At 42.8% G+C, this 24,260-nt stretch overlaps 1 protein-coding gene across 1 annotated transcript; it reads right to left on the reverse strand.

Annotated features, from left to right (window-relative positions):
• Positions 1-1,499: 1,499 nt before the first annotated feature.
• Positions 1,500-22,527, reverse strand: slc7a11 (solute carrier family 7 member 11). Its single transcript, XM_069669553.1, has 12 exons — positions 22,256-22,527; positions 20,924-21,050; positions 17,305-17,420; positions 16,224-16,349; positions 13,918-14,017; positions 13,732-13,776; positions 11,124-11,247; positions 5,089-5,192; positions 4,522-4,618; positions 2,287-2,436; positions 1,946-2,123; positions 1,500-1,816 (listed from the first exon to the last, which is right to left on the reverse strand). The coding sequence occupies exons 1-12, from the start codon at positions 22,491-22,493 to the stop codon at positions 1,761-1,763; spliced, it is 1,461 nt and encodes a 486-aa protein (XP_069525654.1). The 5' UTR covers positions 22,494-22,527; the 3' UTR covers positions 1,500-1,760.
• Positions 22,528-24,260: the final 1,733 nt, after the last annotated feature.

The raw sequence follows: 24,260 nt of genomic DNA on the forward strand, positions 1-24,260 counted from the left end.
AGAATCCCTTTGACCACAACTTATGTTAGCTGATTTTTAAGACGTGTTGCTTGTTTCACAAGGTTTGATTATTAAACCAGTAAAAAAAGGAATGAATTAAAGAAATGGATGAGCACTGGTCCTCTGCAGCTGACAGCATGGTGCTGCTGGAGGAGCGACGAGCAGGAAGGGAATCCCACTGCCAGTGAGTCTGTAGTTAGTTAGTCTTTCATTAAAAATAAAACACATGGGACAAACTTTTCTACAAAGAATCAGATACTTAATAAGTCCAGATGATGTTTGTGTCGTATTCAGTGGCTTCTGTACATTCACAGTCACGTTCTGACTCCCAACATGTCAACAGCAGCTCGGTCTGCAGCGCTAAGATTCAAAATGTGACTCTGAAGGCCCTGCTGGTCACATGCAGGGCTCTGTGGCCAAGCAAGCAATAATAAACGTGCAACGTCTGTCTAGATTTTCAACATAAAGTGTTAAAGTAAGCCGTAGAAAATAAGCAACTTCTTGTCAGACTTTCATTTTCAAATAGTCACATTTGAGTTTGTTCAGGTGGAAAAACACCGAGGTAAGGTTAGGAAAAAGCTCATACTCTGGGTGTGAATTTTTGTACTTATGTGAGATACTTATAATACATATAATCTCAAATAATCTTTTTCATCGAAATAAATGTCTTTTAAGTCACTATCTATCGCCGCATGAGGTACCACAATGGTGACTGCCTTTGCATTTGCAGTAGTATCATCATGGACTGGCTGTCTGTGGTGACATTTGTGGAAAAAATCACAAGCAGCGCCCAGTTAGTGATGCGTTTTCCATTAGCCAGCAGTGGTTGGTCTGCCAGAGAGGGTAGGTGGAGCTAAGCGGCTGCTTTCCGCTCTCTGCAAGTGTTGCGAGTAAACAGTAATCTACTATGGCTGAACAAACAAAGAAAAGATGGATGACTACAGATACAACTTAAAAAATAAGTGAAAATCCAAAGAAAAAGAAACAAACTCGACGCTCAGATGAAGCAAACAATCTAAAAAGGAAAGCGAGCTTCTTTGAGATGATCACTTTAACTTTGGTAACGCAACAAACGTGCATGACAGTGCTCCTCATAAGACATCACTTGGCGTCACATCAGAACAAAAAGCTATGTCCAGAAATGGCACTAGACGGGAACCTTTGGCGTCATATTTTGAAGCATTGGGTCACAGACTGAGCTGCTGTATTTGTAAGGGGAGGGAGTTCGAACAAACTGACACAAACCCTTTTCAAACATGCACTCATGACAATTCCAGAAAATTTCCAGAGTTGCCTTTTCACACACGTCCATCACAGCAGGAGATATCTTCTTCAACCTCGGATGTTTTTAATCATCCTGTTGGGTGTTGCTCTTCCGGTTTCACACTTCCTGCGGACATTTTACCAGGAGGCTGGCAGGAAAAAGTCTGCATGAAGTCAGGATGAATTATTTGTCCGTTTGCGTTCATACATGCAGCTCACCCGGACAATGTGGGGGCATTTACAGGAGTGTAAAAGGGGCAACAGTCAGTGTGGGTTATTAAGAAGAAAATGGTGATGAGATGAGCTGTTCTACACATGTAGAGAAATGTATGACATCCACCTGTTTTTACACACATCTTTATCTTTTTATAACACATATGATACAAACTAAGACTCAGCAGAGTCATTTGTAACATTAAATCTTTGCATTGTGTTTCTCTCTGAGTTAGAGTTCAGTTCAGTGTGTTTGTGTGTGCTGAGGTGGTGTTGGCGTGCTGTTATTGCTCAGCAGGGACGACCTCCAGGATGATCTGTAAGGTTCTGTTGAAGGAATCTGAGGACACACAGGAAACCAAAGATGTTATCGCTCATGTATTAAATGAAATGTTTGACACATAAAAAGCTGATGAGAACAGGTGGTGATCTGACATCATATTAGTAAAGATCAGTTATCAGGACTCACTTAACGCCCTCTGGAGCCACTTTGGTCGGTTGTTGAAGTAGATGAAGACGTAGTAGGCGGGGATCCCAGTGAGGGAAATGGCAAAGCCAATCCCGGTGTTGACGGGGTCCGAGTAGAGAGACAGGAAGACCATGAAGAAGCATGTGACGCAGAACACCACAGGGATGAAGAGTGGGACCTGTGGACCAATCAGCAGTCATTCATGTCAATACACTGTGAGATGCATGCAGGTTTTACAGGTAGCATCAGTTCCTTTGAAACATAACTCAAGGTTTTCTCTGAGAAGTGTAAACAAAGCTGTGAAAACAAGGTGAGCTGTGTACAGGTGTGAACAGGCGGACCTTAAAGGGGCGGGGCAGGTCCGGTTTAGTATATCTGAGATAGAGTAATCCCAGCACCACCACGCCGATGAAGAGCCAGCGCAGGAAGCTCATGAAGTTCAACAGGCTGTACATGTCTCCCACAAACAGCTGGATCATGGTCATAGGGTACTGCGAACACACAAAGTCAGACACAAACAAAATGCCAATGAATATATTATGTAAACCACCAGGAAGTCAAACCTGCACAAGGTGTTCAAATCTGCAGACAACCTCTTGCTGAAGGCTCAGTTGTTAGCTTTATCCTGTTGAATCAATCCAAGAGAGAAACCAGAGTAGATAGATGCGTCATTTCTTTGCAGCTAAAGACTTTGGGGGGGGGATTCACTAAGAATGAATGTGGCCGCTGACAGCGCCATAAATTGCACATCATTTGATATCCAACCCCATAAAGTTTATCAGCTCTGTGCACTCTGCTCTTGTTTTGTGTCTGATTGTGGAGAGAAGCTCTCTGCGCCTCCACTCTCTGCTCTCATGCATTAACTGAGCTGCACACTGACGGAGCTCAACACTCCATCCACAGGTTGATGATGAGCGGGGAGAGGAGGGGGCAGCTCTTCTAACTGCTCTGCAGCACTTTGGGGTGCATTTAAAAATAAACACTATAATGGCTAAGACTTAACTTACACAAACTAAACCTTGTACTGATTTAATAATTAATTTAATGAAACTATCAAAACGCTTTGAGCAATCTGCTCCAGTCAGAATATTTCAGTCCAAATAACCTCTGAAGTATAACTTTCTTTCTTTTATCGATATATCTTTCAATTACCCACAATTTCAATATGTTAAACTATATGAACCTTTTAGCTTAGCGTGTGCAAGTTTTTGGGATGTAAACAAGAAATGAAACTACAATAGGGGGTGGGGGGTGCATGATGTGTCCTCTAGTCCAGATAATTCATCCACCTGTGCTGCCAGCTGTAACAGCTTGATTGGTTCGCAGCCAAGATGAAGCACCAATCAGGAGAGAGCACCTACTCACCCCAGCCAAGGGCCTGTGCAGCTCGAATGTGAAGGCAGCTTTGACCATCTCGCCTCGGTGCCTAGTGTGCTAGTAGTCTTTCTGTTGTTAGTACATTTGTAAATGGTTGTAAGCTTTCTGAGGCACCTGGGCCAGGTACTTTATTTTAGGGTCACACATTTGTCACACGCACTAGGTTCAGGGGTGCTGTTTCACCTGTGTTTGGTTTGGTTAGTTAGTTTAGAGTCCTCACTTTGTTCTACTTATTTATTGATTTGGGCAGCACCCACAGGCCCTTTCAGTTACTTGTTGCCTCACTGTTTGTTATTGTTAACAACTTTTCTTTAACCAAAAACAATGTATGTTGCTTCCCCCGAAGAACTGCGTTGTAACAGTTTCACTTTTATTGTTTATGTTGTCTTTACAAATGTTATTATGTATACAGAATGTTTAATGCTAACGGCATCAGTGTTGGGGTAACATGTTACAAAGTAATCTATTATTATTGATTTAATTTAACGAGTAACATAACGCGTTCTGTAATTCAAGAAATCTGTTATTTAGTTACTTTTTCATAAACAGTAATCTGTTACTAAAAATAAATTGTTGCTCTGTTTCTGTTTCTCTCCTCCTTCTTGGCAGGTAGCTGTGTACCAGCAGAAGGTAAACACAGCTGTGTCAGTGCTCATGTGTAGCTAGCTAACTCAGCTGTCAGATGTCAGAGAGGACAGAATGTGAATAGCTCGACTTCAAATGTGAAGAAGCATCTGCAGCTAAACACAGCTCCACAACACTGGTGGGACTAAGAGCCTGTATTGTTGTCATGGAAACAGCTGTGCCTAATACTGTAGGCCTCTGCCCAGTTCACTGTCACATTGTTAGCATAATAAAGAGCTGTAAAGGTTATACTGCGTCTGTCATTCCTGTTATTAGGCTGCAGAGTTACAGATTATGGGCTGTAAACGAGGCTCTGCAATGACGTAGAGTCAATACATTCAAAGGTAGACGTACAGCAGGCTACACGCCGTCCTGACAATATAACACACATGTGAAATGAGTCACAAAGGACGTTGAAGTTTTGGTAACGCAAAAGTAATCTAACGGTTACTCTTCTCAGAAGGTAACGCAGTAACATAACAAGTTACTTATAAAAGCAACGTTACCCAACACCAACGTGGTAATTAATTAAAATAATGTGACATCATTATTGTTGTTGTTGAAAATGAACTGACCATGATGAGGACAGCAGCCAGCGGGGTGTGTCTGCGGATGTGGACCATCGACAAAACCTCAGGGAGCTGTCCTTCACGTGATGCCACGTAGAACATTCTGTGAACACACACACACACACACACACACACACACACACACACACACACACAGAAACATCAACTTAATATCAATTATTTATCAGAGATTGAACTTTGTTTAATGTCATGCAAGTCAAACAGCGTGTGATCTAAATTTAGATGTCATAATGTCTGCGCTCTGTGCATTTACCAGAACACAGGAGATATATCTTGTGCTGAATTTGAACTAACTGACTTTGTAATTTCCCCCCTACAGTGTTTTAATAGTCTTCATTTCTAAGTCTTTTTTATGCTCCTAGTTATATTTGAGATTTTACATGAGACTAAACTGTCTTCAGTCTTTCCATAGCTCTCTACAGCATAACAAACCATTAGTGCTGTATGACACTGAAGTTTTATTTATACTAAATATTTAAAGTTTGAAACTTTGTCACTAGTATTTGAATATCCTGTACAAAGTTGAGGCGAAGAAAGAGCACGTATGCGTACCTTGACAAGGCGAAGACGCTGCCGTTCATGGAGCCGTAGCAGGACAAGGCCACAAACACCGGCACGGCGATGGAGAACTTCCCCATCAGCTTCTCTGCAAACGTCTGTGACGGAGGAATAAGAGAGAGACACAGAGAGAGCAAAGTGAGTCAGGGCATGTGATGCAGACAGTGGCCAGAGTTTTAGGATATAAAACACGAATGATGATCTTTCTTTTGGTACCGTAACACAGTCACAGACTGATTTTTATATCAAAGGTGTAGAAGCAGTTCTTTCTTTCTAAGAGAGAAATAAAACAAATTGAACTCTTTAGCTAATTCATCAAGAAACTGCTCATGCTACACTAAAACCAAACATTCTGTTTGTGTACGGATCCAACGAGCAAAGAAAGACATGTTTAAGAGGGAGCTTTAGAGGTGTTGGTCTCTGAATGAACTCCTGACAGAGCCAGACTAAGCTGTAAAACTAACACAGCAACACGTTCTCCCTCCTGACTCGTCACACTCAGCAGCTCAGTCTTCACAATATGACGATCCGCTTTCCCTTTTAACTTTAGTTTGCACGGATCCATAGTCAAGTTAGCAATAATCAACCTGTGGTGTTAACAAGTTAAACTGAGAATTCCTGAATTTTATTCCATTACATATTTTTGCAAATCTTCCCTGCAGAAATGACCTAGCTGTGAGTTGCCTTTTTGTACCTTCTAAGTTGCCGTAAGGATCATTTTTAGACTCAGAACGATTAAAACAGCGAGGAAAACAGCTCTGCGGCATATTGTAAATATGTGGAGATACTTTAGCAACTTGGACCCAGAAACAATTTAATGCGGAGGTGTGACATCACCACTAAACAACCGGGACAGAGGATGTTTCCAAGCTGTCACTCCGATTGAGACTGGCCAATAGAGACGTGTCTTACGTCTTTCAGCCTAGGTCCCGCCCACAAGATTCAGCCGAACCACAAGCAAAACTTTTGGATTTGCATTTAAACTTTTTTAATCACAAAAATAAATATATTTTTCATAAATATAATAAAACATTTTTGGCTGACCGCCGGGGTCAGCCCTATGTGGGTCTGTATGTGACTGACTGACTGACGCGACTCTCTGTCTATACGGCTCTGGATACTTTGTTCGGGGAGTAGGCGGGGCTGCTCCTCCGCTGTCCTCACCTACGTCCGCAGTGCGCAACTGCTTTCAACCACGTTGTCATCAGCCTCATGAGGACAGTCCTTGTAACACATAGCCCACAAAAGCGCACACTGACCTGATGCGGTCAGCCACATACTAGGTGAAACCTAGTCTTGTTTTGTTACAGTGTTGACAGTTTAGCTCTCAGACCTTTTCGGTTTGATTGATAATAAAGACACAAAGTGAACTCCACACCGAGGCCCCTCACAGTGACGTCTGCGTTGCTGAGGGGAAGTTCTGTGCTGCGATGTTTCTCATTTTTTTAACTGTTTATCTTGTAACCTTTAATGCTTTTAGTTTACTGTTAATACTTAAATGTTTCAAAGTTAATATAAGTGTTGCAGATGTTTTCATCTTGCTTGCTTGGCACCATACTGTATATATCATGGCAGCCAGCTGTTTTAATCTTTAAGGGTTTTATAAAAGGGGCCAAATTATAAAAGTTGAGTTGAGCAGATGAGCAGACACTTTGACATCAATTTTTCATCGTAAATTTTTTGCAGGTTAAGAAGCCGGAGTGCAGAAAAAATGACTAGTAATGGTTTATATTTTCTATTGCAAATAAACTCTGGAGCACTATAAACTAAGGCTGCACGATACAGGAAAAAAGAATCACTTTTTGTTGTGATATTTATTGTGATTTTAATAAACATAAGGAATTATACCAGATAAACGCAGTGTGATTTCATGTTCATACAATTAACAATCATACTGTTTATTATGTGGGACTTTTAATTCTATTTTCTTCGAACAAACACCCCCCCTACTTTTACCACAACTGCCTCAGTGACTGACAACCTCACGCTGTGTGTGCGCTGAGGGTAAAGCCGCTAAAAGTAAACACTCTGCGATGCGCCCGCTCCGTGAATGGGTTATGTGGCCACAGCGTTTAACCAGCACCAGGCCGAGGAGCTGAAGATAGCCGGAGTTCACGCACTTAAAAAGCCGCTTCGGGTATCTCTGGTCTGCCTCGATCATCCCACCGACATGATCTGTGATGGCAGCTGCAGCGTCGTGTGCTTGTTTATAGGCAGGTGACACGAATCTATCGCACATCCTGCAATGTGACTATTGCACATGCGCACATTGTAATTGTTAAACGATACATCGTGCAGCCTTATTGAGTCGTATATTTCTATGCCCAATTCTGTTACACAATGTCTGGTTATACTATCAAATTAAAGCTGAGCGGCTCACACGTGGTTAATGTTGTGAAACCGTTGTTAAGGCACAAAAGATACCTAACGTGTAGTATCTGTGTTACATCTCAAGCTGACTTAAGAAGTCAACTTTTGACGTCACACAGGAATCGAACCCCAGTCTCTCAGGTTCTTTCAGGACATGAAAATATTGAGCTGCAGCCCAGCGTCCATAAATGAAGCCAGAGGGAGCCTACAGCGTCTAATGTGAGAGTCTCGGGACACTGCTGCTGCTGTATTTGTGGAGTTGGGAGAGCAGGCTGCACACAGACACACAGAAAGCAAACAAGTGCTCTGCCCTGAATGTCAGATTCTGCTTCACAAAGAGCAGCGAGTTTCCAACTATCAGTTTATTCAATTGCGTTTTGTCTTTTTTCATTAAGTGAAGCTAGTTAGATGGAATTAGAGCGGCTGACTGGGCTGCTGGCAGGAGTAGTCATAAATGGGTCATCCAGAAGTGGGAGAGAAGCTGCTTATTATTCATGAAGCCATTCAGTGCTGATTAGTCACAGTCCACGCTTGTATGGACAAGAGCGCACTGTGAGGGAGGAAGAGGATTTATCTGCTACATGTGTATTTGTACTTTTATACAAATGGACGCTGGAATGATGTTATTTAACACTATCTAGAAAACCACTCAATTATGATGCAATAACGCGTGCTGTGCTTGACTTCTATTGAAAAGTGTTTAATATTCTTCAGAGCAGCGAGGACACGATCAGAACATTTGTCATATTAGACATAAACCCAAGTTTCATGCATTACAGCGACTGAAACAGGATTACATCTGAAAAATGTGTGTTTGACTGTGAAGGGAAAACAAAGATCACAATGTGTGCAGAGATGATAAGGCCTCCACCAGGAGACAGAGGGAGTGTTGTTCTTTCTGTGTTGCTCTTTCAGTGGGTTTAATTATCTCACAATGAAAAAAGCCAGTTGGACGCAATGTGGAGCGACGAGTAGGGTCCCCACATTTTACCAGCGTCTTTGTAGCCTCAAAAGTATGAATGCAGACAGTTTGTACGATGATATTTTATAAACCTGTGCTCTCTCTTTAGGGCAGCTAACAACAACCGTAACAGCTGCAACCTGAGCCTGTGTTGCAAATGCTTCCAATTAAACTGCGTCCACTAAAAGTTCTTGTTGTTTCCACTGACAGGCTCAGATTGTTATTCTAAGTGTCTGACAACATTACAGAAAGGATCCCTACAGAGAGAGACCTTTTTGTTACAGAGGAAGAGGATTTTTTAAACCACAGACAGATGTTACATCGCTCTCTTCAAACACACCAGACTCCATTGACAAAAGCAGTAATTTTACCTCGAAGAAAACAGAAGTCGCTTAGTGCTCTGCGAGGTGAAATGACAGCTTTTGTCAGTGGAGTCTGGTGGCTCTGAAGAGAGCGATGTAACAGCGGTTTCTGGTTAAAATACAATGTTAATTAGTAACAGAAAGGTGTATCCCTGTAGGGATCCTTTCATGTCAAGCAAAAAAGCTCAACAACAAGCACTTTGATCGGGTGCATTTGCCCCCATGGATACGATGCAGCCATCACAGCCTGTTTTACAACTGCAGACTGAAGAAGTATACAGGAGTGATTCCAAACTTTACCCAGCTAGCAGGGAACGCTCCCATGACATTGGCTAACATTACCTACAAGTTCTAGTAGAAAACGTTTTAATCTAATATTCAAAGAACATTTTAAGGGCCCGATCAGACAGGACGTGTTTTGCAGGCTGTAAAGCGTGAGGCGCAACGCACGGCCTTTATTATTGAAGCCTACGGTTAAAAAAAGAGCAGCTCGCTGCACTTTTATTTTCTACTGTTGTTAAGGCAACCACCGAATCATTAGCTGTCACTAACCTAACCGTTATATTGTAAACTGACAGAAGGCCCGCCTCTACATTCCTCCGATGGGACAATGAGAAAAAACACCCATGACGTCGGGTGCTTTTCTGCTTTGAGTTGAAGTTTTTTCAACTCGAGGCGCTCGGAGCGTTTCCTCAATAATGCGAGGCGCACAGAGCGGAACACAATGTAAAAGCAGTGTGCTAAAAGCGTCCCTCTCATTGAAAACAATCTTTTCAGGATGTTAGTATGGCCTGAACTATCAGAACATGATTTATAAAACATTCCTGAAACGTGATTTGACTGCAACTTTCTGAAAATGTTTTCAGAGAACGTTCTCCTGCTATTAAAAGGTACATTCTGGGAACCAAATAAAAACTTCCTGCTCAAAACATTACCAGAACATTGCACATAACACTCTCAGAACAAAACTTTTCCATGTGGGAAAGTACATGTTAGTCATTAAAACCCAAAATATGTAAGAATGGGTTTAAATTTCTCAACATATCAGTACGAAACCTATTCTTTAATTCTAACTCAATGAGAAGCTGTTTGTGTAGCCTGCTTGTCCTTTTGCAGTCATAACTCAAATACTTCACCAGACCTCAAACATTACCTTATGATGCCTTGGTGCACTAAATGTCAATCATAAATACATCATTTTAACTGAATTTAAACTCATCCATCCATCACTCCTCGCACTCTAACATTACGTGAACACACCTGTAATTTATGCGGTCTCAAATTACTGATTGTGCCTTGAGGCCGGCCTCCTCCAGACAAGCCCCAGACACCAGCTAAACTCTGTAATTAAGTTTGAGATGTAAACTTTTGCCAGCTGTCTGAGAGAGAGGAAGAACAGAGTGTAATTCTTTTATCCTTCACAGCCTTCTAAGAACAGATAAATGCTCTTAACACCTTTCTTAAGGCGCTGCTATCACTCATAGTACACAGGGCAATAAGACTAACTGCATTAGAAAAGATCACACATCTCTTAGTGAATGAGTCTCCTCCAGCTTACAGCAGCACTGATAGCATCCTCGGTCTAATAAGCAACAGTGCGTGTTATTAGTGGGTGTGTGTGATGTGATTAGCATTAACAGGGCTGGGCTGAAACAATCACATTAACAGCTGCTGGGAAGCCGAGCTGTCAGAGACGCTTCGCTAATGATGACGTGTTAAGTGCAGGAAGCCGAGCGTGATGCTAATGCTAGCAGTCAACATCGCTAACAGCAGACAGGAAGACCTTGGATACATGACTTCAGATAACACGCACCTTTCCACCGCAGGATGGATGTGAAGATATGAGGAATCATGAATGTGTTGGCAGCTTGTTGCTGGTTTGTTTTAAAATGTAAAGCTGCTGTGTCCCCAAAAGGTAAGCTCATATTCACCTTGTGTTACCTGCGGGAGTTACAATCTATTGTCTAACACCTCTGCCTGACTATGAGCGAGGGGATGAGTTTTTGTTGAGGGTGAAATGCACGTGTGCGAAACTTTGCAGGTATGGAGCAAACACGACTGAGAGAGTGAGCATCAGGTAGCTTCAGCCTTTCCCAAGGAAGGCGTCCGAACCTGCTCTGTGTGGCAGTGAACAGACACACACACACACACACATATGCTTACCCTGGTTCTATTCCTACATCTCACATATGTGAAATCACATGCAACAAAAAAGACACTCATCAAGTATTTAAAATGTGTAAGAAATGGTGCATTTCTTCTGATTTCAAAGCGAGGAATCATGTTTAGTTATTTACACACAACTACTGGAGGTAAAACAAAAAAGTGTTTCTTACCACAGCGACGGCCTCTGAGGCCAGGAGCTCCTCCGCAGACATCACAGTGTAGTACGCCAAGTTGGCCAGCACATAGCAGGCAGTCACTATCGCCATGGAGATGCAGATAGCTAATGGCACAGTCCTGTTGGCAGAAGCAGAACACTGTCATTCACCCGTGTGTCACTCACCTCCACCATGACCTCATCTTTTCCTTCACAGAAATCAAACGGTGGGTACGCCGCTGTGCTGCTGCGGGCTCAAGGCTCCGACCGAACAGACCACAGGAGGTACAATCTCACATACAAGCTGCTGTTCAAATATCAGTGTGCAGCACGGACAAGGAAAGGGCTGCACTGTAAAGCCTTACATTGTGAATTCAGTTTAAAGCTCATTTACTGAATGAGTTGATCATTACAACCAGAGCCGTGTCAACCTGCTGCCCTCACTTCTCTTCTGAACATTAATACTGTGCACAAGTCTGTGACACACAAATGGGACAAACTATAAAAAATGTAGATTGTAGCCGCTTAAGAAAACCAAGTGTTGATTTTATAGATGTATTTTTTCTCTTTAGAAAGCCTCTGATCGGGCGCTGGTTTAGCTCAGCGGTTGAATCGGCGACTATGTACAGAGGCTGTAGTCCTCGATGCGGCGGCCCTGGCTTCGGCTCCCACCCTCGGCCCTTTGCCGCCCGTCATCCCCACTCTCTCTTCCCCCGTTTCTGCCACTGTCCACTGTCCTCTCTCTAAAATAAAGGCATGAAAAGCCAAAAATAGAATCTTAAAAAAAAGCCTCTGATTCAGAAAATAATGTGTTCATTTCAAACGAGCTTTTTGAAGGATTATTCCATAGATTTTTAAGTGTACATTTAAAATAGTATAAAAATCTAATCAGTCAGAGGAGTTTAAATTGCCACCATGTTTATCTAATCCATGGGAAATTTGCAAAATCAGCCTTCGCCTGAACCCTTTAAATACAGAACACAATATCTACTGTATTACTAATACATGAGTGAGTCAGCGACGTGGCCTCTTGTGTGAACAAGTGATGCCCTGTGAAGCCAACTGTTGCGCTTTTGCAACTTTGAAACAAGTTCTCCAACAAGTTATGTTCTTCTTTACAAAAAGGTCACATTTATTACAGGTGAAATGTGTGTTTGGGAAATTGATACAAGTGATCAGAATATAAGTTGGGGGTCTGTGGGAGATAATAATGTCTCTTATTGTCTTGTCTTGTCTTTGTTTATTTGTTTGTTTTTGTTTCATTGTTTTGTCTTAGTTGTTTTATTAGCTCTCCCACTTGTCTTGTGCTATGTCATGTCCTTTTTGTCTCTCTACATGTTGTTTTTGTATCACACCTTTTGTTAGTGATTTGTATTGCTTTGTTTGATGTCACTGGCTTTACATTAATAAAAAAAAAAAATGCCGCTGTTTGGTCTGTTGCTATATGCTTCATAATATGAAGTAAGTTTTGGTAAACTCATCAATTAAAGTAAGAACCATCCAGTTAGACCTTCAAAATAAAGCAGTAAAGTTAGCAATTATAAAAAAGCAACTGCTGGTTAGACTTTCAAAATAAAGCTGGCTGAGAAACATTTCACTTTCTTATCATGTTTGGACGTGAAACAATAATTAAAATGTGGTTAATGTTGGTCAGCTGTTAATCAGGATTACACAGCTTTTTCTCGCATAGTTGCCGACTAAAAGGCCTGCGTCCTGATTTCACTGCTCTGGAAAGGTAAAGGCACCAGGAAGTGACAAAGTGAAGGCCAACAGTTTTTAACATGAATAAATAATCACAAGAAGACATCGAGTGATGGATTTCTTATTATCAACGTCTCCTTAAAGACAATAGTTTCAGGAGCCTCATGAGAGAGAGAGACGATCACACCGGAGTCAGCTGTCTGTCTCTAGCATGCAGCGTTCTGGAGATATTAAAGGTACAGTAAACTATACTCTCCAATGTTTAGACAACATGCAGACCTATGAAGATCAATATTTGGTGATGAACATGTTGACGCCTGTGGGGAAATAGATTAATTGGTCAAATATGCAGAAAAGTTGCAAAGATTGGCCGAAATTGTGTGAATTTGCTGGGCCACTTTCATCCAGGAGCCAGGGTTCGATTCCCATGTGAGAGAAATTGTTAATGTTAACTTCTTTTTGTCAGTTAGGTAAAAACGACGTAGGTTAGTTCTTAACAGGTAGATTTGGTGGCTAATACAATCACAACAATGTGGAATGATTGAAGTTTGGTGAGTGTTATTTATTTCTTATTTATTGATTTGTTAGGACTTATTTAAATAACAAAACATTATCTTTATTCTAAACTTTTTGCTGGAGGATAACCAATCTCCTTCCCCACATTTATCACGCGTTAATTGCTGCACGTCCAAAAGAAATGTGAACCTCATCCATAACCAGTCTCTACGTGCGATACTGATGCTGGAGGGGTGTCGAGATCGAATTGTTTTAAAGTGTAGGGTCAGTGAAGAAGCTGCCGAGTGAGAACGTGTGATGAGACTTCACCTGCCTTTGTGCTGTTACTGAACAAGGTATTTGTCTTTGGGTTTACAGGAAATACAAATAATCTACATGAACTCAGCAAACACCTGGATTATACTCACCGCTCCGGCCTATCCACCTCCTCTGTCACAAAGTTTAAGTAGAACCTGCAGAAGGAAACAGGTACTGTTCAAATCTGATGAAATGTTAATCATGTGCAGTTAGCTCACATTCAGAGACGATGCATGAATGTGTGCGTGTGTGTGTGTGTGTGTGTGTGTGTGTGTGTGTGTGAGGACCATACCTACCACCCAGCGTATGCATACATCCCTGAGTAGAAGGCCAGAGGCATCCCAGAGAGCTGCACGTTGTTCAGCTCGAAGGCGTTCTCAAAGTTCCTGGTCTCCCCTACACACACACGCACACACATACACACACACACACACACACACGAGAGGACACACATTACTGTCTGAAGCACCATAACCCTAAATGAAGAGGGAGTGCTGCAACAATAATGATCCATGCAAATAGTCCCAGGAGTGATCATAAGCATCATAATGATGATTATAATAAAGATCTAACAATATTGACAATAATAATAATGATTATGTATGAATGGTGCTTGATAAATAAACTCGCCTTGCCTTGCCTAATAATTATTAGTGTTAATAAAACAGATCAAAGGAGCAGCGTTTGGCCTCGTTAGAAGGAGACACATTAAAGCAGTTGAATGAATCCTGTTTAAACAGACCTGCACGTGGCTGCAGGAGGGTGCTGTGTGCAGAATCCTGTTTAAATACATCTACATTAAAGTTTTAATCAGGCTCAATAAAAACAATGCACGCAGTCCTGCACTGTGAGCAAAACGTAGCTGTTAGTGAAACGTAAGGCTGACGATGAATCTATACGTCACAGCTACTAGATCTCTACCTCTGCTTCACCTGTACAACGGTGAGTAATCAAGAGACCACAGTCATATGTGCCTCAAAGTAGCTTTTTATAGCCCCCCTGTTGCGCAGTGTGCGCTAAAAGTAAACAACCCACGACACGTCCGCTCTGTGAACGCTCCATTTCTGTGGCCACAGTGTTAAGGAGCACCGCGGTGAGGTGCTGCTGACACACCAAGCTGCCTGGTGTAACTGAAAGCCTCGATCATCCAGCCCACATTGCACGTGACAGTAGCAGCAGCATCAGGTGTTTGTTTACAGTTTACAGGCAGGTGACACAGACTGCTGCACAGCGCTCAGGTCTCTGTGTGCTCTGCTGAAGAGCTGCACTAACATGATATCAGATTTTTCCTGTAGATAAGTCGTGAAAAAACAGAAAATGGCGAGTTTTCCTTTTTCAGTTTGTCTTACTATCGCACGTCCTGCACTGTGACTGTTGCCCATGCGCACGTCGCGACTGCGATTGTTAAACAATTTAAGGTTCAGCCCTATTCTCAACTGTCGGACCAAACAGAGTGTCTTTAATGAAGCTGCATCAGTGCCATCAAATGCTCAGCTCACCTCTTATAAAGGAGCTCACAGAGCTGCTTCACGAAAGAGCAGCACACTACAGCTCCGTCATACACATCCGTTACACCATCTAAACAAACCGCGTTGTCAGAACTGAGGGCTTGAGGCCAGATGGATGTACTCACAAAGTGAGATCAGAGGATGATTGATGTCTACTCTTCTGCAGTAATTCACAGTGCCAACTTGGCACTGCCAGGATATGTTCAGTTAAAGAAAAGGACTGTTTGAGTTAGTAAGTGAGTTATCATGAAAGTCAGTGAATATGTTAGATGATGACGGCAGTTTTATGTGAGTAGCTTAGAGGCTGTGAGCCTGTCAGTAACTATGACAGTAACTATGACAGCGATCTGTGCATGATATCACACTTGTGATTGGTGGCTCTGAGTCTCATGCTTTGCTAACAGTGCAGGACTGAGTTCATTGCTTTTATTGAGCCTTGCTGCGCCCCCCCTGTCATTACTCCGGCACCCCCAAGTTTGGAAATCACTGGGCTGGGTCCACTTATTATCAATAGTTTTAAGTCCGAACATTTGAATGTTCAGTTTTGTTCTGTTGCCTTTGTATTCTGTTGTGCTCGTAAAAGTTAATATTTAATAAATATTTGAATATTTGAATTTAATATCCTTCCCAGAGTGTTGGGCTAAAGGAATGGAACGATCTAGTAGCATTTTTGTTTTCCACTTTAATGATAATGGAGGGGTAATTGTGAGAAACATTATATCTGATATGCAACAACAATCCCAGACAACTTTGGGATGAGCAGTAACACACAGTGAGTCCCACAGCTGAGGGGAAGACGCTGGGATTCAGGGTCTTTGTAACACCTGCAGGGAGGACGTTGTGAAATGTCTGAGCTGTTGCTGTGAGCAGCTGTGTGTCACAGGCTGCCAGGCTTCAAGGTTATATTTACAGTGCACGTTGTTGTGTGAGACACAGGGCGCAGTGTTAATTGTTGCAGCTGAGCGCTCTGTGTGAAGTCACAGAATGTTCCTGAACAACAGAACACACTCTGGGGGGTGGTTGGGGCTGTAGTACGGTGCTAAAAGAGGCTATTAGAGGTTACCATGACGATGTTGAAGATGAAGATGACTCACCTTTGAACAGCTGGTACATTCCAGGCACGATGATGATGCTGATGGCCAGCAGCTTGCAGCAGGTGAGGAAGATTTGAATCCTGGCGCTCCACGTCACACTCATGCTGTTCAGGTACATCACAGATGCTGCAGAGAGAGAGAGGGAGGGAGAGGGGAGACATCTTATATCTATGTTTCCTGGCTTATTGTGTGTCCACATGCTAAAATGCTTGAAGCGACCTCCGTCAAAAATAGACCCGGTGGGTATCTTTAGCGGAGCAGAGCGGAGAGACGTTTCTGGGGCGTGCCGGAGACAGGCTGCGATTGTCGATATTATGGTCCTTAACAGACAGATGTGCCAATAGAGGTTAGATTGTTAGAAAACAGAATCACAGATTGCATAACAGTGATTGTAAAAAAAAACAAAAAACACTGTTTAATTACATTTCCATAGATGAATGTTTAAAGTGCCTAATCTGTCGAATACCTGATCAGTCTGCCATGAATATGACCTTTCTATAGCCTGCACCATGTAGCTGCTCGTACAGATATTGTAAAAAGAAACAAGAATTATTGACGCTAAGTATTAACAAAAGGTTGTCACTGAATACGGGTGTTGATGATCTGGTGAGATCTTTGAGTAAACATAATGTTTGAAAACCTGGAGACCTGACCTGAAAGACCAGGACAGGATGTGTGTACATGCCTGCACCTGACACTGACGCAAACTGCATCAGTCTTCAGCCGATTAAAAACCTCAAAGCGACTCGTGAATTTGGCTTTATTACGTCAGAGACTGTGACTGTGCTTAGCTGCAGAAATGTCGGCTACTACAGTATGTCCCTGAAAGTTTCACTACAGGCTGCACACCTCATGTTTGCAGTCTCTGTATGACCGGGCCAGTTTGAAGTCTGTGTTTTTATTTAACAGATGGTGTTTTGTCCTGTGGACTGCTGACATCACTCCCTCCTCCTCCTCTGTCTGTAATGACTTAATGCCTGTTATCATGCAAGTGTTCATCTCCTGTCATTTACAGACCAGGTAACAACAGGTAACATATTTTCACACTGATGTCATCATCAAACGATCCATGGATACGTACTGATGCCGATGGCGGTGGCCAGTTTGACAGCCATTGGCGGGATCCCACAGGGCATGAACAGAGGCTCCAGGATGTACTGACCGAACGCCAGAGAGATGACGGCCATCCCTGCAGGCCTGAAAGAAACACACAAATACATCCGTGCTGGTATACTACGACTTTTGTGCACCATTCTGCATTAAATGTCATGTTAAAGACTCTTATCAATGATACTCAAAGGATCTTAAATAAGCTCAGTACCACAAAGCAACATTTTCAATGCAGAGACGCAAAGTAACAAATCTGCGCCAGGCGACTTAAATGATGAACTTTTTTAAACTCCACAAAAAAGTTCATGCTGTGTTGCAAAAGTCTTTCCCCGTTGAGATTCTGACGGTGCATCAGAGATGGTCGATCCAAACTCCATTTAAAACTCAGGCGTATAAAAGTTGTTTGTTCCGTCTTGCAGACAAACCTGACAGAGCATGGCTGCAGATCATGATATTTCGGCATCCTTTCAGCCTGTTTATTGTCATTAAATCTCAGTAACATCTGTTTATTTTGGCTTCATAGCGCTGTAGTGAGACAGATTTCAGCCCACGTGTGACTTGCTAGATACAGTGAAACTGTCACTCAGCGGAGACAGATGGACAGGCACTCCACAGCTGAAACAGAACGCCGGTAGTTGATGTCCGTCAGAGAAATCCTGGTGCTGATCCGAGCTAACAGCTCAACTGGTCAGCCTCAAGGAGCTGGAAGCAGCAGGAGAGTTCATCCAGACACAGTTCATGGAGGAGGAGGGCAGATTAACTGAGCTGTGTTGGTGAACCCAGAAACAACAGCGTTTGGTTCTCTGATCTTGAAGGGCAAATATTCGCAGGTCGTGTTTAACCAATGCAAATCAGCGGTCAATCACGTGAGAGTAACTGAGGGCTAACATTTGATAACTTTAGACTTCAGCCAAACTTAACCTCACTCTGATTGTCCATGTGTGTGGGTATAATGTACTTATTCAGCAGACCTGTGTGTATGTGTAATATCTGTTGGGCAGCGTCCTGGACAAATGGTTCCTATAATCCCGCCCTCCTGTTGTGGACGCTGATCAACTTGGCTTCAATAAGAATCAAATAAGTTTGGCCGCTCCTACCGGCTCATCTCGGGGCTCTTCAGTATTTCTCTCCTTATTTCTCACAGCAGCCAGAGAGCCGCTGCAGCCGGGGAAATCTCTCCTCTTGTTTTCATTCTGTGCCTCTGTCTCCTTTCATTTCCCATGGTTCTCCAGTGAGTCCCACTAGCCCGAGGCCTGCATCAAATTGTGCGGCTCAGGATGGCCACTAGACTGTTTTTACTGCTTTGCCTTGGCTGTGTACACGCACAGCTGCACACGGAGCGTTTTCTCACCTCGCTGGTCTAAACTAAACTCAGTGCCCCCGCCCTCACAAGGTCACAGCCAGGTTTACAAGCCCTGAGCGGTAGTTCTGTCACCAAACCCTCTCTAAGAAATCTTCTGAAATCATTCAATCTTTAAATGCACTATGGGTTAACAGTTTGGATTGGGTTTGGTTGTTATTTGTGTTTATAAGAAAGAAAATAAATCTACATTTTGATTATAAAAAACATGTGTCTCCTTTAGGATTCAAAGGTCTTGCAGCAAATTTGAAAAGAGACCCAGGAATATTGAACAAACACCCGCCCGAAATGTAAACAAAATGATCCATAATAACCAATTTAACTGAATCCAAACTGAGCACAGCTGTTGTTCTTCATCAATCAACTGTCTTACTGAGCTTTCTACAACCATGAACTGTAAATGAGAAGTGGACGTGTCCTCATTGTTTCTAAAGGGAAGTCAGTGCGGAAGTGGGGAGACTCCACCGGCGGCAAACGTAGACTGAATGTAATAAGTGGACGTAGCTATTAAAAAGTCACCCACTGGTTTGTACACTCCCCTTTTGATGCCTCCAGTTTGACAATTTGGCTGTCGCCATCTTTTTTTTTTGAGCCGGAAGGGAGCACATTTGGTAGAAAGAGAGGAAAGAGCGAAGTTACCAAATGCTAAGTTACCAACTGATCCTTCGCTAAGTCCCGCCCACCTCGGTTACTGTTGCTACGTCTGTCAGGCTTTCGCAACGGCATGTAAATATTATGCCGTTTTCAACTATGATAGTGAGAGATGTTCCGAGGGAAATAACAGCAAATTTCTGGAAAAATAGTTCCCAAATATCAGAGAGAAGTCGACAGAAAGACGACAGCACGCATCTGAAAGCAACGTCCAGAATATAATCTGTCAGCGGAGTGTTGAGAATGAAGAGGACATAAAAATCAAGGCAAAAGCTCACCGTGCCCAAAGCAAGCGTCAGGCGCCCCACATCCTGACAATTCATGTTAAGGGAAAATCACACAGGAACAACAAAGTTCCTGCACAGCAGGGTAAGTCAATATATTGTTTTATTTTAAGATAATGTTTAGTTATGACTCCTTATTACTTTAATTGCTAGCAAAACTAAATTAACCCACTTTTTCATTTAGTTTAAAGCGAGTCAGGATATTGATATATATATCGTGGGCTTGATCCATACGCTGGTTCTCCTAAAGGCACAACAAAGCCCAAAATCCTTTGCCACAACAACGGCACAAACCAAGGGGTGGTAAAATAAAGGCTGTGCCGATGTCATCGGTGGTGGTAGCAAAGGCCAGACAGGATCGCAAGCGGAGACCAGTTGACTGTCTAACACAATTTAAAATCGTGTCCGACACCTCTCTTCTTGAGATTTTGGCTTTGGAAAAGCGAAAAATATGACCCCCCCTCGAAACTTTGAGGATATCTGCTGTCGGACTTGCAGATTCCATATGCACACTGTTTCGGCATCACTCCTTCTGAAAGCTTGACAGGCCTCCCGCGCCTAGTTACGGTTAGTAGGATTGCACAGTGGCCGTTCGAGGGAGGGGCTTAGCGAAGGGTCAATTTAGGCTCGTGCTAGCTTGGCTGGCGCAGTGATATTATTTAGGAGGATAATTTTAGCTAGTAGAAAAAGGATCTAAACATGTGCTTACTAAAGAAACAGCCAACTCCTAATAATGCCTCTTAGTGAAATCAAACACTGAATGAGACATTTTGCAGGTCACTGTTAAGTCACTACAAACACAGTTGAGTTGTATTTAGTGTCAGCTAGCAGCTCCCACCACGCCTATAATGATCACTTTAAGCCTTAATATAATGTAAACAGGTGAGTTTTATAAAGATTCTCCCGTACAGTTAGCATGAAGAGAGAAATGAGCTATAGAGACCCAAACTGTTTTTTTGTACCAGGCTGTAAACATGTTTATTTCTGCTGTAAAGTTTAACATGGAGCTCTATGGGGACTGACTCACTGCTGGAGACAGCCTCTAGTGGACAAGAGAGGAACTGCAGCTTTTTACACCGCTGCGTCAAACAGCTGAGGTTGAGGAAGAAAAATCATTAACAAGATGACAACAGCAAAGGTGTCTAAGTTTGGAAAGATGAAGACATTCAGGAGCTCCTGTCTGTGAGGGCTGATGCAGCGTACTTTATACGTCATGTCCTGCCTCATGAGATCTATAAAGCATTATAAGGTCGAAGTAAGCTTCAGTGAACATGTGTGAAGGATGCAGGCTTTACCTTATGGCGATGAGATCAACCCACAGCCGTATGAAAGCCATCTGAGGTCCGAAGGCTTCCAATATGTACGTGTAGTGTCCGCCTGACTTCTTGATACAGGTCCCCAGCTCGGCGTAGGACAGCGCTCCTGCAGGGACAGCGGTGACAGATTAGCTCGGGCTCGGAAACAAGACGGTAGGCACAGGGCTGTAAAACTGTCTCACCCTCATCTATAAAAGTGCACTGTCCCTCGCTGGGCCCCATCATCGCCCAAGTATATTACTGTGGGAGCCTTTCAGGGTCTCAGCCCATAACTTAAGAAAGAAAGATTTAGGTGGACGGATTTTAATTACAAGTTTAGGGAATAAGACTTAAAGGCGCAGGAAAGGGGTTAAGGAAGGGTACTGGGGGATAATGTGCTCTCGCTTTTCATTACAGTGCAAAAACTGAGGGATTTAAGGATTCTGCTACAATATATGCAACAATATACAGATGTTCACAAAGACCTCAGCTCTGCCTTCTGTAGAACCAGTATGTCAACCTTGAATCCCAGAAGTGGTGTTTTAATATTTCTGTAATGTTCTCCAATTATATTGTGCTGACAAACATGATTGCAGCCTGGATCGTGTTCACAGGCAACGCTTGAAGGGATGACGGCGAATCAATCAGACTTTATTAGTGAGGCTTTTTCATGCACAGAAATGCTTCACAACACAAAACAGACCCAAAATAAAGCTACAGTGTTAAACTGAAAAAACAGAAGGTCTACATACAAACACAGCATGAGGTTTGTTTTTTTAAAAGGAGTGTTTCATTTATAGAGGTTAACCTGAGGTTTTCAATATATATTAATGGTGTTTGCAGATACAATGCACCTAAAACCAAGTCATTGTTAAGTAGAGTATACCACATTATGGCCCAAAGAGCTTTTTTATTAGGTCAGAGGATGAACTGGCAACGTTTTTACTTATATTTATTTTCTTTCAGATTTTTCTTAAATAATATTAAAGCACTTTATTCTTTTCCCAAAAGATGTAAGTGTCCTGTAGTCCCATGTCCCAGATGTTTGGCGTCACACAAACATTAAAACTAACAAGCTTTTGAACATATTGTAACCAAAGGTTGGACCTGTGTTTTAATGCAAAAAAGAAGATCCACCATGTTTCTTATGTTTAAACAGTATATATCATGTTCAGCCCTGTTTTTTAGAAGTGTGTTCTCAGTAATATGTCGCCAGGTTGCCTTTTCTAATGGACTGCTGTTTACTACCAGCACCTTGTAGATTCAGTGCAACATTTCCCAGAGTAGGAGAGACTTCTTTTTCAATCTGCTGACATCAGAGAACAAACTCACCAAAGAGTGACAGCACCCCGCAGGCGATCCACACGATCAGGGACATTCCTATGCTGCCCGAGTGCTTCAGGATGCCCTTTGGAGAGATGAAGATCCCCGCTCCGATGATAATGCCGACGATGATGGAGATCCCTCGGAGCAGGGTCACCTTCTTCCCCAGTCCCACCTTCTTCTCCTCGTCCTGCAGAGACCCATTCTGGGACACTTTGTGTCCGTTTGCTGCCGACCTTTTGGTCATTTTTGTAAACACTACCTTACACACTCACACACACTCACAGTCTCTTGTCAGAGTGTCTCCTCCGGGATGTGTCCCTCCTTTCTCTCCTGGACTCACTCAGCCTGTGTGACCGGTGCAGCCAAAGTTACAAAACTGGGAGTCAAAGTAAATTCCAGAGACGAAGACCTCCCCCCCCCACCCCCCCTCTGTTTCATTCATGCCCAGCTCACTAATCTACACAGCCCTGGAGGCCTGCTCTTCACTTCTCCAGCCTCACCAAACTTGAGCCTCTTGTTCCTCTTTCGTGTATGTTTTGCTGTCTCATCCTCTGTTTGGTTTTCTGTTGTCCCTCCCTCCACATTTCAAGCCTTTTATTTACCTATGGAGTTCTGCCTCTCTTCTCAAACCAGCTGTGACTCACTGGAGGCAAGCTAATCATGACACAGCAAAGAAGGGCTGATACCTGTTCTCACCTTGCCTTCTTCCAGGCAGAGTAGGCGCTCCCTCTCTTTTCCTGTTTAACTTCAGGATCTGTCAGTGCCTGCACAGATGGGCTGCTTTAACATAACAACAAAAGCTGTGGAAACTGTCCCAGGTAGTTTCAGCCACAGCGACCAGCAGCCTCTTTAACAAGTGTATTCACAGGGAGCTTTGCTTTGTGTCGGGGTGTGGCACGATTAATTAAATTACTGTCCTCAGTTGGTTTACGTGAAATAGATCCAGCCACCAACACCAATGCCAGACACACAAGCACAAGTCAAGCTTTTTGTGTAGCAACATTTACAACGATTTAAAGTCCTCTCAAGGTGATGAAATATTGAATTATTGAAGACAGAAGAAAAAACTGACTAGGACACCAAATACTATGAGAAATATTTTTCATCAGCAATACATCTGAAATGAAGCCAGAAGTGAAGCCAAACCCTCTCTATCGCCCCCTGCTGACTGGCTACCGGGGGACCAGCAGCCGCGGGACCAGCAGCCGATACTACACAGTCTCTGGGTCCAAAAAAACGTCCCCAGTGCAAGATGGCAGTGTCCACCTCAGGGGCTGTTTTGGCTTCACTTTTGTACAATGAGAGTAGATGGAGACCCTGATCTGACATTTTTGCTGACATCAGCAAGAGATGCTTCCTTATTTTTAAGTCAGCTGGTGACAATGCTTGTTGTTAGCCAGGGACATGTAGCTTTAGCTTCAGTCTTTTAGCATGTCATGTATGTAGTCAACAGGATTCTTCTTTGAGACGAGTCGTTTGTGAAAAACTCTTCATCTCTCCAACTTCACCAAACTTTAGTCTCTTGTTCCTCTTTTGTGTCTGCTTTGCTGTCTCATCCTTTGTTTGGTTTCCTGGTTTCCCTCCACGTTTCAGGCCATCTATTTACCTATGGAGTTCTGCCTCTCTTCTAAAACAAGCAAATCCATTGAACAGGATTCTCCTTTTTGAAACAAGTCAGTTAAAAACAAACAAACAAAAAAATCCAGCCGGATTTTTCATCAAACTCCTGTAGCTAACGTTAGCTTCATTAGCAGACTAGCTAACATTAATGCTAATAGATTCTGCCACCAACAGTTAGTGGTATTTTTCAGCTCATGTTGCAACATCATCATGAGCATGCATTTTTTTTATGGAATGACTACATCATAACTGACGCGCAAGGAGCACGGTACTTTTCCATTACATAACAATCAGTTTGTTTCTGGGTTATGACGGATAAATGAAGCCATAAAGAAGTTGTATTTTATGGCAACAGGGGATAAATTGTTACTGTTGCGGTACCGCTGCCCTG

This window comes from Semicossyphus pulcher, unplaced genomic scaffold (assembly GCF_022749685.1).
Source record: "Semicossyphus pulcher isolate SPU_LCO1_2020_fin unplaced genomic scaffold, fSemPul1.0.p SCAF_2, whole genome shotgun sequence".
Classification (NCBI taxonomy): Eukaryota; Metazoa; Chordata; class Actinopteri; order Labriformes; family Labridae; genus Semicossyphus; species Semicossyphus pulcher.

Coding starts and splice junctions, on each gene's coding strand:
- slc7a11 (XM_069669553.1), bottom strand. CDS start 22,493: ATGACCAAAAGGTCGGCAGCAAACGGACACAAAGTGTCCCAGAATGGG. Junction 17,421..20,923: donor GTTGATCTCATCGCCATAAG/GTAAAGCCTGCA, acceptor TGTTTCTTTCAG/GCCTGCAGGGATGGCCGTCA. Junction 14,018..16,223: donor AATGTACCAGCTGTTCAAAG/GTGAGTCATCTT, acceptor GTGTGTGTGTAG/GGGAGACCAGGAACTTTGAG.